We start from the raw sequence: 12739 nt of genomic DNA, 5'->3' as shown, positions 1-12739 counted from the left end.
AGCCCTGGCCGTCCTGGAACTCACTTTGTAGACCAGGCTGGCCTCGAACTCAGAAATCCGCCTGCCTCTGCCTCCCGAGTGCTGGGATTAAAGGCGAGCACCACCACACCCGGCGAATAACGATAATTTATCTGTAATTAGACAGCAATACTCATAACCTAATATGTTAAATTTATAAAATGTTTTCTATTACCAGACACCATTGTAAGAGCTTTCCTGTCCTGGCCTCTTGGACTTGCATATGAATCCTATGAACAGGACATTAGCCACATCAGAAGAAGCAGTGTTCAGCAGCTGGCCTCTGGTTGGCACACTGCATTATTGCAGCACAGCCTACAGACTTCATGTCCACACAGTGAACCACTCTAACAGGCATCACATAGCACATTCACATAGGAGAATGCAGGTCCCTAGATTCTGCACACTTCTCTTCTAGCCTCTAGCTTTATCCAGAGCTAGAGACTCCTTGTTTATGAGAGCAAACAAACAGCAATGTTAACAGCCAACTCTAGCACCAGTACTTTTCTGCCAAGACCACCCAAGGCTCCTCTCTGCTTTAAGGACATCTATGGAGGACAGGACAGGCAAGAACACCCAGGAGAGCGGGGCCTGGGAACTAACTAAAGCAGGGAACTCTGGAGCCCAGAGCCACTATCCAGAGAGATGAACATGAACTCCAGGATACACACTGACCTGGATCCCACAGGCTCTATAACCAGAGGAGACATCAGAGGGCCCGGGAAGAAAAAGGTCACTTAAAGCCCTGGAAGAGTGTCTAAGGCAGGAACCTCAGTGTCCCCATACTAAAACAGTACTGGAAACCCTACATCTCAGCAGTCAAACACAGCAACAATCTACACAGCTGACTGACAACTAACTAATAACTAACCAGCTTAATAAACCACTCCACCATGCACTGCCTTAACATTGGGGAACGCTGTTGGACACGCCCCCTGACAGGAGGTCAGAATCGGAGTACTTCAGACATCATGTGTAACTGCAAAGTCATCATCATGCCAAAGCAATGGAATATAAATACCATTACATATCCCACTAGAAAGATAACTGAGGTAGCCATATACGGGAATCTGATAGGACCCTAAGTCTCTTGTCGATACATGCTAACCCTTCAGACTTTGAATCTTGCTTCTTATGTTCTCCTCCAAAAACTAGGTGAAAAAACCTCTTCAGTAACTTCAAAACCCCAAGTCATTAATAACACAGACAGACTATATTTTGAGCTCATTCCTAAGAATTAAATGTGAAATGGAGACCAAGGCCCACCTGGTTCCCATACAGCAAAATACCCCCAAACATGGTCCTGCATTTCATTGCCACAGGGAAAACATACATCCATTAAAATGACCTTTCAAAACATCTTTTCCCCTACTACAAAAGGATACTGTTCTACTGAGGAAAAAAAATGCTGAAAATGACTCACCAACTGTGAGGAATGCTTCTGACTGTGTGCTGCCATGTTTGTTTGTAGCTTCACAAGTATATTTCCCAGCATGCTCCAGAGTGACTGCCTGAATAGACAGAGAGCTCGAGCCAGCTTGGGACATGATGAGGTAGACAGGTTCCAGGTCCAGGTCCCCAGGCCGGAACAGGTGGGACTTTCGGGGTTTGGACCTAAGGACCTGAGATGGATGGCTGGTTATCAATCCATGGCGGCCGTACCAATGAATGACTGGGACAGGCACTCCAGTGGCATTACAAGACAAAGTCACGAAGTCTCCATCCATCACCTCTATGTTTGCTGGTGCAGTGACTATAACAGGCTTCCGTCCACTGTCTATAAGAAACACAATTTACATAATCAAAACTAGGAATATGATAGCATCTGCCTTGCAAAGTAACTTCATCCTACTGCAGAAATGATACCGCAAAGATATCCCCTTTCTGATTAGCTCTGTCCTCAACTTTTACCCTGTAGAACTGACAACTGGAAGCAGAATGTTTCAGAGCCCACACAGGCACGTGCCTTCAATCCTAATGACAGGGTTCCATCCCTGCAACACACATGATTGCAAGAAAGCTAACTTTCACAAGTTCTCCTTTGACCTCCACATATATATATATACACACACACATATACATTAAAAAAAAAAAACCATAATTCTGAGAAGCAGAGAAAGCCCCCAAGTAAATGTGTAAGGGGAGGGTGAAGTCCTGACAAGTTACTGACAAGGACCTCAATTCCTAAAACCCCATAGGAATTTGCAAAGCGTTCCCAGGTGAGTTAGGCTCAGGGTACTGGCAAAGCCTTGCTCTGGTACCCATGTGAATACTGACAATGCGTGCAAAACACAAACAGTAGCAGCTTTGGCCTCTGGGATGACCATAGCCTGAGTTTGCTCCCCGGAAATCCTCCTCCTGAGGTCAGCTAGGTGTCCTACAGTAGAGTGGGCACAGCCCATGCAATGCCAGCTTTTCCGAATGTGTTTATGTGTGCCTGCCCTTTCTTCATTCCCTCGCCACCCCCTCAGGGCTCCAGCACCAAGCCATGCAGGATGTTCTGTATAATTTTTGTGTGCGAGGGGAGCTGTGTGAAAAAGAGGTTTTTCTATGTGACCCTGGTTATCATGGAACTTGCTCTGTGGACCAGGCTGCCCCTGAATTCAGGGATTAAAGGAGTGCCCACACTCAGATTACACTGTGTAATTTTTAAAAAGTAGAATTTTTCATAGTTGTAGATTCATCAAATTTCCTACATAGACTTCCTGTCCTCCTGGAAGGAGTGTATATAAACAAATCTACTGAGATTCCAGTAGGTGTACTGTGCCTACTAGACTGCTGTAAATACAGAAGGGTAAGTACACACATCACATGAAAGAGGTAAAGAAACATAAAACTACATAATATTCGTTCAAGAAAACGGTCAGTTCTGGTGAAATCTCATTAGATAAAGTCTGAGAGAGAGAAAAAAAATCTGTCTTAAATGCAATTTGACATATATATATATGTGTGTATATATATTTTATCATGGACATGAACACCATTTTGTTTCTAAATCAAAATGGCACTAAGTCTTCCCTCCTGGTCCTGGTATTTTCTGGAGGGATTTTTAAGTAATGCCACAATAAAATATTGGTCAACACAGAAGACATTTTTTTCCAGAGAATTTCTTTCTCTCTAGACCTATTTGCCATCTCTGATGAATCCAAGAACACTGGATTTTCAATGGTTTCTGAATTTTCCCACATGAATGGGTACAGCTCTCGCTGGCTAGAACGTGTATGTCCCTGAGGACTGAAGAAGCAGTACATTGCTTGGCAGGTCTATGTGCCATTCATAAATGCCATCCGTGACCTGCTAAAACACTGACTCACAGGTCAAACAGGTTCCCTCCAACATATCCCTCAAAAACCTTCCCTTGTGAATCTATCTTTATGTACTATGTGAGTTAGATATTCAATTTTACTTTCTACTCCACTCTGATGATTAATTAATTCAAGTCAAAACTTGAAACAGATATCCTCCCCCATGGAGTACACAACGCCAGTCCATTTAGTCCTTTCCGTCTAGAGACTTTTGTCATACTCTGTCATGTCAAGGCGTCTATTTGTTCCTGCAGCAGTATAATGCATTGGAAATTATTACTGGCTCTTTATGTTTACAGCAAGTTCCCCATGCCTTTAGAATACTCTAGTTATTCTGGAGCCTCTGCTTACACTTATAAACTTTTAGATCATTTTTCTCATGGGTATATACGCGCGCACGCACACACACACACACACACACACACACACACACACGCACGCACGCACATGCCTAGGCACACGAACATGCACAGGCACATCACACACACGGAGATGCATGCATTCTCATATAATCCAGGATAGACTCAAAATAATTACAAAGCAAAGGATGGCCCTGAACTCCTGATTCCCCTGCCTCTACCTTCCAAGTCCTGGTGTTATTGGCAGGTGCCAGTAGAGCCCAGGTCTTCAAAATATTCTGGTAAGATTCTAACTGGAGTAGCATAAATCTACAGAAAAAGTCTGAAAAGACCAGATTACCATATAATTCCAAATGTTGCTATCCATAACCTAGAATGTATCTTCATATATGACTTTGTTACCAATATGCAAGAGACTTTTAAATAATATTTTGTTTGTTGCTGGTATACAGAAAGGCTAATTATTTGTGCTTATTTAGGTCTTCACCTAGCTTCTTGCTAAATATTACTATTTTAATAATAAAATATATAAATAAGAGCTAGCAAGCACTTTGGATATTATACAATGGCAATACTGACTATAAATTAATAACTGTTTGAATTACTTCCTTCTAATTTCTTTGTGTCTTTCTGTACTGGCTGGGTTTTCTCACACATTTTCACGGTAAGAGATGTTTTATCTAAGTCTTTGCTAGATACCTTTTATCAAGTTCTATTTCCATTTTTCTGACTAACATAGATTTATCTCATTTTTTCCTACTTCTAATGAGCTAATCATGTTTTTTCTCTCCTTTATACAGTAAATAGGGTGAGCAATACATTTTATGGCAGACTTCTGAAATATGTGCTTCAGCAAGGTATGTATTTTCTATACATTCCTGGCTTAATGATACATTATTTATGATTCTTATACCTATGTTCACAAAAATAAGACCTGCCTTTAGTTCATTTTCTGACCCCATCTTTCTGTGATTTTGGACTTCAGATTATACTGACTAGAGACTTTCCATTTCCCCTTCTCTTTGGGAGAGTTGTGTAATATCTGGAAAGGTCTACTACTCTACAAAACCATCTGGCCTGATGTTTCCTTTGTGGGAAAAACTTAACTCCTAATTCAATTTCTGCCATAGCTGTAGGAAAAAAAAAAAAAAAAAAAACAACCTACTTCGGTTTTTTATTTACTTTAAGTCAGCTTTGCTAAGTTCTATTTTCCCTTAGAATTTGCCCATGTTATAATCCAAATCTGGAGTTCCCCACAAAAGCCTATGAGTTGAAAGCTTGGTCAACAGGCTGCCAGGCTACTTGAGTGATAACGACATTTTAACAAGATGGGGCCTAGTTGAAAAAGGAGTTAGGTCTCCAGGGGTGTGTCCTTTGAGGGGAGACTGGAAACTTGCCCCCTTTCTGTCCCTCTGCTTCCAAGCCATGACCTAAGCAGGTCTCCTCTAGACTTACTTCAGCCATGATGCTCTCTCTATACTGCCTGCCATAGGCCCAAAGCAACAGGCCCAAGTGACCATGTCTGAAGCTGTGAGCTCAATAAAGCTTTCTTCCTTCTAAACTGATCATCTCAAGTCTTTAGTGGTCAGAGCTAACACCACAGCTGATTATAGTAGTAATCTGTTGTCCTATCAATTACTTTAATACTTTTTATATTGAGACTTACAATTTCCTTCCCTTAATACTGTCCCTTTATCTCCGCCTTTTTACTTGAGTTTACCAGAGATCGGGCCACTGGATTAGACATTACCAGGAACCAATTTCTACGCTTTTTACCTTGCACTCTACCTTTCTTTTCTTAGATGCTTTCTGCTCTTGGCTTTGCTTCTCCTGTCTTCTGACTTCTTCCAATCTAATGTTCCTTTGATTTACTCAATAATTTTCAACTTTACTTGTTTTCTTTGGTAAGCACATAAGGCTGTAAAAGTCCTAAATTGCACATTGGTCATCTTCCCATAGGGCACGATGGATTGTTCTGACTAGTTTTATGTCACCTTGACACAAGCTAGAGTCATCTGAGAGGAGGGACCCTCAATTGAGAAAATGCTTCCATAAGATCCAGCTGAAAGGCATTTTCTTAGTGATTGATGGGGCAGGTCCAGCCCAGTCTGGGTAGGGCCACCTGGATTGGTGGTCCTGGGTTCTATAAGAGGGCGGGCTGAGCAAGCCATGTGGAGCAAGCCAGGAAGCAGCAGCCTCCATGGCCTCTGCATCACCTCCTGCCTCCAGACTCCTGCCCTTGAGTTCCTGCCCTCACTGCTTTGATGAACTGTTAACATGGAACTGTGGGAGATATCAACCCTTTCCTCCCCAACTTGCTTTTGCTCACCGTGTTTCTTCGCAGCAATAGTAACAGTAACTAAGACATCTATCTGTTGCATTTTCATCGCCATTCAGCTTAAAGTATTTTAAGCTTTCACTATGTTTTGAAGTGTAATTTAATGTTTCCAAATGCATGATCATTTTCTTTAAAATGTTTGTTTTTATTATTAACTTCTAAATTTGTCACACTAACATCAAAGAGGTGTTGTCTCACACGGATGCTCTGAACTTTGAAATATTTAAAACTTGCACCACGAATAAGTTCCCTATTATAAATCATTAAGGGAAATACCCCAGACTTAAATTTTCAAATGGGCAAAAGGACAGTTAATATGTAAAGAAGTAAGTCTAAATGTCTTGCAAACATATGGGAAGATGCCTAATTTTACCCAAAATAAAAGAAGTACAGACTAAAAAGTATTTTTTTTTCCTCATAAGAGTTCAAAGATTGGCACCGGGCGTGGTGCCTTTAATCGCAGCACTCGAGAGGCAGAGGCAGGCGGATTTCTGAGTTCGAGGACAGCCTGGTCTACAAAGTGAGTTCCAGGACAGCCAGGGCTACACAGAGAAACCCTGTCTCGAAAAACCAAAAAAAAAAAAAAAAAAAGAGTTCAAAGATTGGGGGAAATAAAAATGTGAAAAAAGGTGGGTTTGGGAGACAACCTAGTTGGCAAAGTCATTACGAGGATGAGATTGGATCCCTGCCACCCACGTGAAGGCTGGGTGTGGGTGGGTACTTAGTATCTGCAAGCCCAGTGCAGGGAATGGGGCTAAGGAGACAGATCCCCAAAGGTCACTGCCCAGCCAGCTTAGCTCAATGAATGAATTTCAGGTTCAAAACATACAAGAATTCAGCAAGACACCTAACTTCAACCTCCATGAACACATGTGTACACACACACACACACACACACACACACACACACACACACACACACACATTGATCCCTACTATGTTTTAGTGAGAATGTGAAGAAACAGCATACAAAATGCTCACGAAAGTATGAACTCATGATAATTATGAAGAGAAAGTCAATAGTATCTATTAAAATTTCTAATGTATACATAGGTTTAATCTACAAGATCACTTCTAGGAGTTTCTTTTGGAGACACTCACACATACGACAAAAATTGAAAGTTCATCATATCTCTAACAGTTATCAACAAGATGCTAGTCAAATGACTGCAAGTATAAAATGAAATTGTAAGCAGCCATTTATCTTAAAGAATAAAAATATGGTTTGGTGTATCATATGAGAAGAAATTCTAACTATAGTTAAGCAAACGTTTTAAAGGAAACACTTCTAGCATGATTTACACCTTTAAAAGACAATCAAAATACACACATACACATACACACACTTGTAGTGTATAATTCTTGTATGTGTGCACTGAAGTTTATTTAAGGAACTGATAAAACCAGTTGGTTCTAAAGAAAAGACTAGCTGTTGGCTGGCGGTGGGGATGGGAGGGTGAGAGAGACTGTAGACTTTACTATATACCTTTAGAAAGTGTTTAAGATGCATATTTTGCAACAGTGTATTATTTAGGGCCTACAGGAACCCAGTCAATCACACATGCTATTCCACTGGGGCTATACTTACAGCCTAGACACAAGTTTTTCATTAAAATTGTGTTATGTGTGTGGTGCTTTGTCTGCATGTATATCTATGTATGTCTGCTGCCCACGTAGCACAAAGAAAGCATTGGATGCCCTGAGGCTAGAGTGTACATGGTTGTGAACTGTCATACAGGTGCTCTCAGCCAATGCTGTTAACCATTAAGCCACCTATCTATCTATCTATCTATCTATCCCAAAACAATGTTTTCTATGAGCTTGATTAAGTGAGGTGGCTTCATCATGGAAATCCCAGTCTGTCACTACAAAGGACCATGGAAAACAAACCCAGTTCTCAGACAGTCACAGGATTATTTTCTTTCAAAAACATGACTTCATTTCTAATTACTGAAAAAGCCTGCCTATGAAGTCAAATTTCTTGTGATTACATGACCTACAAGCACACCTTGTTCAATTTGAAGTCTCCCAGTCGACTGCATGAATCCAATGCCATTGTCTGCTACGCACTGATATAACCCAGAATCTTCCATGACAACCCCGGTGATCTTCAGCACGTTTCCTTCAGTGAGATGCCGTGAGGAGGGGTGGATAGGCTGTGCGTTATGAAACCAGGTGCGGTTGGGGGCTGGGTTCCCATGAACATCACAGGTAAATTGTACGGTGGCCCCCAGGGACACCTTCTGATCGTGCAGCCCTTTAGAAATTGACGCATGCTCTGAAAATAAAACAGACATGTGTAAGAATCACATAAGACACAGAGAAGCATGCTCTGACAATAAAGCAGGCACATGTAACACACATAAGGAGAATCTGCCTCTAGCACTGGGTAGTGAAATCTCCGTGTTTTTTATTTACATCCTTCTGTCTGCTGTGGTCAAGAAACACTGTGAGATCTACTTTTAACTTTCACCAGCAGAATAAATAAATATGTGGCTACTATATTAGAGTCTGCTTTTTTACATGGGTCAACCCATTATATGGGTCTAACACCAACGAATACACACATGCATACACACACACACACACACACACACACACGCACATACCACATGTGCACCACTCTCCCATCTTTGCATGTAGTGAGGATGAGGGCCCAAGGACACATTATGCCAAATGTTCTATGCCACCCAGAGATACAGTCCACTCAGCATCCCTTTGCAGAAATGAACCCAGTTCTGGCTACTGATGTGGCTAGTTCTTAATAGTCTATGTCTCATTTTCCGCTCACAAATATCCTTCAAACACCAGTTAGACTAGGAAAATGACCCTATTTGAAATGAAACCCCATTTTGAATAAGAAAGACCTTACCCAGTACATTGACCATGTAAGTGACGTGTTTCACATCTCCGGACTTGTTGCCCACCACACAGGAATAGTTCCCCGAATCCGCTGGGTCGATACTAGCTGTGGCCAGATGAGAGTACAGCCTTCTCCAGTTGCTTCCTGCCACGGCATCCTGACCGTCCTTCAGCCAATACACTTGTGAGGCGGGAACCCCACTCACCACACACTCCAAGGTAACGGGGCTGTGAGGAAGGACAGCTAATGCCTGAGAAAGAGCAGGGTGAAGAATGTGAAAGCCATCCGAGGAAGGACCTGGGAAAGGAAGGGAAACAAAATAACATCAGAAATGACTCGTGTCCACCCTTCCCCTTGTCTGGGCTGTGAACACCACGGGGAACTGCTGCTTCCAATTCTCCCTTGTGTGGCGAGGCCCTATGCATAGCAAAATCATTTTTCTCTGAGAGCCTAAATAAGAATATTTTGGATTTTTTTTTTTTTTTTGGCATTTTGGAAACATAGGGGTTTTGAGTCTAAAGCCACTATGCTCTTCTTCAGCTACCACGGCTTTTGTCACACTGGATAGAAAGCACAGCATCTCTTGGTTTCCACAGTTAACCACCACTTTGTTTAGCACTGCTGTAAGATTGTTATGTTTTTTTTTTTTAATGTTAAAAAATGGGGGCCAGAAAGATAGCTCAACAGTTTGCTGCTTTTTCAGAGGACCCAGGTCTAGTCCCCAACTCCCACATGCTGGCTCACAACATCCATAAGTCACGTGCCTGGATCTCATACACTCCTTGGGCACCAGGCACACACATGGTGCATATACATGCATGTAAGCAAAACTCACACACACATAAAATAAATAAATCTTTAAAAACTACAATAATAACAGACATAGGACTACTCCATAACACACCAATGGGCAGAAATATATATAACTCAGTGGTTAAGGGTGCTGGCTGCTTTTCCAGAGGGCTCAGATTCTATTCCTAGCATTCACATTAAAGCTTACAACCATCTGTGTGTCTACTTCCAAGGGATATGAGTGCTTCTTCTGGCCTTTATGGGCACCAGGTATGTACCTTGTGCATTAACATACATGCAGGCAAATAAATACCCATGCATAAAAAAAAATAAATTTAACGTTTAAATAAATAATTAAATAAATAAAACCAGGACTGAAAACCGTGCTGAGCTTTCCTTTGCCAATGCTGCCTGAGGTAGGCCTGTGGGGACTCTTCCTTCCCAAGCCACCAGCATCCTGGCAAATACTTACGACTCACAAGGAGCTTCCGGCCAGTGGGCTCAACCTTCAGTTCACTGGTGACAGGGTTATAGGCGGCACATTTGTAGGATCCCTTATCCTTAGAGGACACATTCAGAATCTGAAGGTTTCCTGAGGGAAGGATTATGTAGTTTCCTGGGGAAGGTAGAAGGATGTAGTCAGGGCCTGGGGATGCAATTCGATTGGTAGAATCTTGTCTAGCACAAAGCCCTGGGTTCAGCACCAGCATCCACCACATGATATCAGACACGGAGGCACATGTCTATAATCCCAGCACGTGAGAGGCAGAGGAAGGCCTGTCAGAGGGTCAAGGTCATCCTCACCTACAGAGCTCCAGGCTCTTCCTTCCTACAGACCCCACAACTCAACTGGAACTAACAGCCACTGTTGAGATTTACACAGAAGACTAGCAGTAAATTCACAGCCAAAGAAGCTTTGTTACAAAGGAGAAAGAAAAGACAAGCCCAGGAATCCTCACATAGCAAAACCCCAACTCAAAAACCTTTAGCAGACAGTCAGAGCCAGAAAATCCACAAACCTTATTTGGACCAAGACACAATGAGCACAAATCCATGTGGACACATCACAACCTATAGCCACACAGCATTCAGCCACTGGCTACTCAACATGTTTCTCGATAAATACACAAGGAGTAGCTGTCCTCAGCCAGTCATGGCATGGCAATGCAGAGAGCAGACAAAGGCCCTGCATTAATGCACTTTACATTCCAGTATGGAGGATGAGGTGGCAGATAAAGAGGTGTCTAACAGCCTAACAAACAAAAGCATACAGGGCACACACCAGGTGTGATACACTTTATCAAATGAAGGGAAGAAAGTGACAGATCATCCTATTTATACACGCCCCTGAGGGACATTTTCTCAAAGAAGTGGTTTTAAATAAGGCACTGGGAGATTAAGGGGCGAGTCCTGGGAGTAACTTGTCTAATGTAACCAGCTGTCTCAGCTTCCTCCTCTGAGAGCACACCCCAAACAGGACTCACCTGTGGATTGCTTCAGCCACTTTCCCCGGATCTTATAGCGCACCTCAGCTTTGGGGTTACTCTGTGGTACCCTGCAGCCAATGAAGCCTGTGTTTTTCTCTTCTGCAGTAATAACGTGCATTGTTGATGAATCGAAATCGCCCAGAGCTGAAATGAACAAGTAAACAAATGAATACAAGACAATTCAAAGGAAGCGTAAAGATTGGAAACGTGAAATGGCCATTTGTGCCAGCTGATCCCAGTCCTGAGGACGGCAGGGTCTGTGCCAGCCGATCTCAGTCTTGAGGACGGCAGGATCTTTTTTGGTTTGTTTGTTTGTTTGTTTGTTTGTTTGTGGGCAGGTTTCATTATACAGCATCATGTGGCTGAAGCTAGCCTCCAACTTGTGATCCTCCTAACTCAGCCTCCCACTGCTAGGATTACAGGTGTGTACCCCCACAGCCAGAAATAACATTTTTTGTTTTTCCATATGAGAAAGCCGCTGGAGCAGGAGGCGTGCTTGAGGACTGACAGCTACGTCAGGACACAGAGGTTTTCAAAGCCACTGCCTTCAGGGAGCTGTAAGGAAAACAAACTGCTCCAAAGCCACCAGAGAGAACTGCAAAGCAAACTGACTCCCATTCTGTCCGGACAAATCCTTTCCCATCCAGAGGGATGCTCAGGCTTCAGGGAATGAACCCAGGCTGCTGTAAAGCACAGTAGCCCACTGCGCCTGGATGCACCGGTCTGGTGCTGCCTCCTCTCAGTTTAAACAGTTCACTGTGGAGTGAGCAGGTTCTTCATTATCCTCACCACCCGAGAAAGCCAGCTGCCTGCCTCCAGGAAATCAACCCTCCAGTGTGTGTCTTGGAGCTGTGCATGGGTCACAGCTCTACAAAAACATTTACTCTTCTCAGTTATGACAAACTCACTACTCCAGGGCAGTCCAGATTGGTTCTGTAAATAGGGGTGCCCTCACAAAGCCGTTTTCCATTACTGGAAGCCATCGCCACTTGAGAGGCAGATGGCTCAAACGTACTAAGAAAAACCATGCATTCCAGATTTTCCATAAGTTCAATTCTTCACATTCCTTTCTTTAGAGTCAGTTTTTTTTTCTCCCTGTTCCCTTGGCCTGGTTTAAATTACATAAATTACAATACCCTGGCAATTGAGGGAAATAAAACATTTAGATGTGAAAGAAGGATGGAGGGCTGCATGACATAAATGAGTATCAAAGCCAACTGATTGGTCTGTATTGATATTAAGGGCTTTAAAAGATGCTCCAAGAGACTGCCCAGAATCCATACTAGAAAACTGTCCTGTGCTAACTTAAAGAAATCATCTCTACACTATGACTAGAGATTAGGCCACTAGGCTTGGCTACAGAGGTTCCAGTATCTTTCCCCAGCTATCCGCAGTCAAAGAAAGCTTAGGATAAGAACTCCTCATATGCATACAAGTCTCACATCAGTGCCCCAAGTTTTTCCCATTATAAAAAATGCAGTAGATGCTGGCGAGGATGTGGAGAAAGAGGAACACTCCTCCATTGTTGGTGGGATTGCAAGCTTGTACAACCACTCTGGAAATCAGTCTGGCGGTTC

General features: G+C 42.7%; 1 protein-coding gene across 2 annotated transcripts in view; it reads right to left on the bottom strand.

The window, feature by feature from the left end:
• Nucleotides 1-12739, bottom strand: part of Cdon (cell adhesion associated, oncogene regulated) — an 88400-nt gene that overhangs the window by 42785 nt on the left and 32876 nt on the right. For both annotated transcript variants that reach the window (XM_029481843.1, XM_029481844.1), the window contains exons 4-8: nucleotides 11160-11306; nucleotides 10148-10291; nucleotides 8893-9180; nucleotides 8029-8298; nucleotides 1442-1795 (exon numbers count right to left, since the gene is read on the bottom strand). In XM_029481843.1, the coding sequence (XP_029337703.1) occupies nucleotides 1442-1795; nucleotides 8029-8298; nucleotides 8893-9180; nucleotides 10148-10291; nucleotides 11160-11306 (1203 nt within the window). The remainder of the gene's footprint in view (nucleotides 1-1441; nucleotides 1796-8028; nucleotides 8299-8892; nucleotides 9181-10147; nucleotides 10292-11159; nucleotides 11307-12739) is intronic.

The sequence above is a fragment of the Mus caroli genome, chromosome 9, assembly GCF_900094665.2.
Source record: "Mus caroli chromosome 9, CAROLI_EIJ_v1.1, whole genome shotgun sequence".
Taxonomy (NCBI): domain Eukaryota; kingdom Metazoa; phylum Chordata; class Mammalia; order Rodentia; family Muridae; genus Mus; species Mus caroli.
The sequence above is the reverse complement of the archived record's forward strand: the minus strand, read 5'-3'. Positions and strand labels throughout refer to the sequence as shown.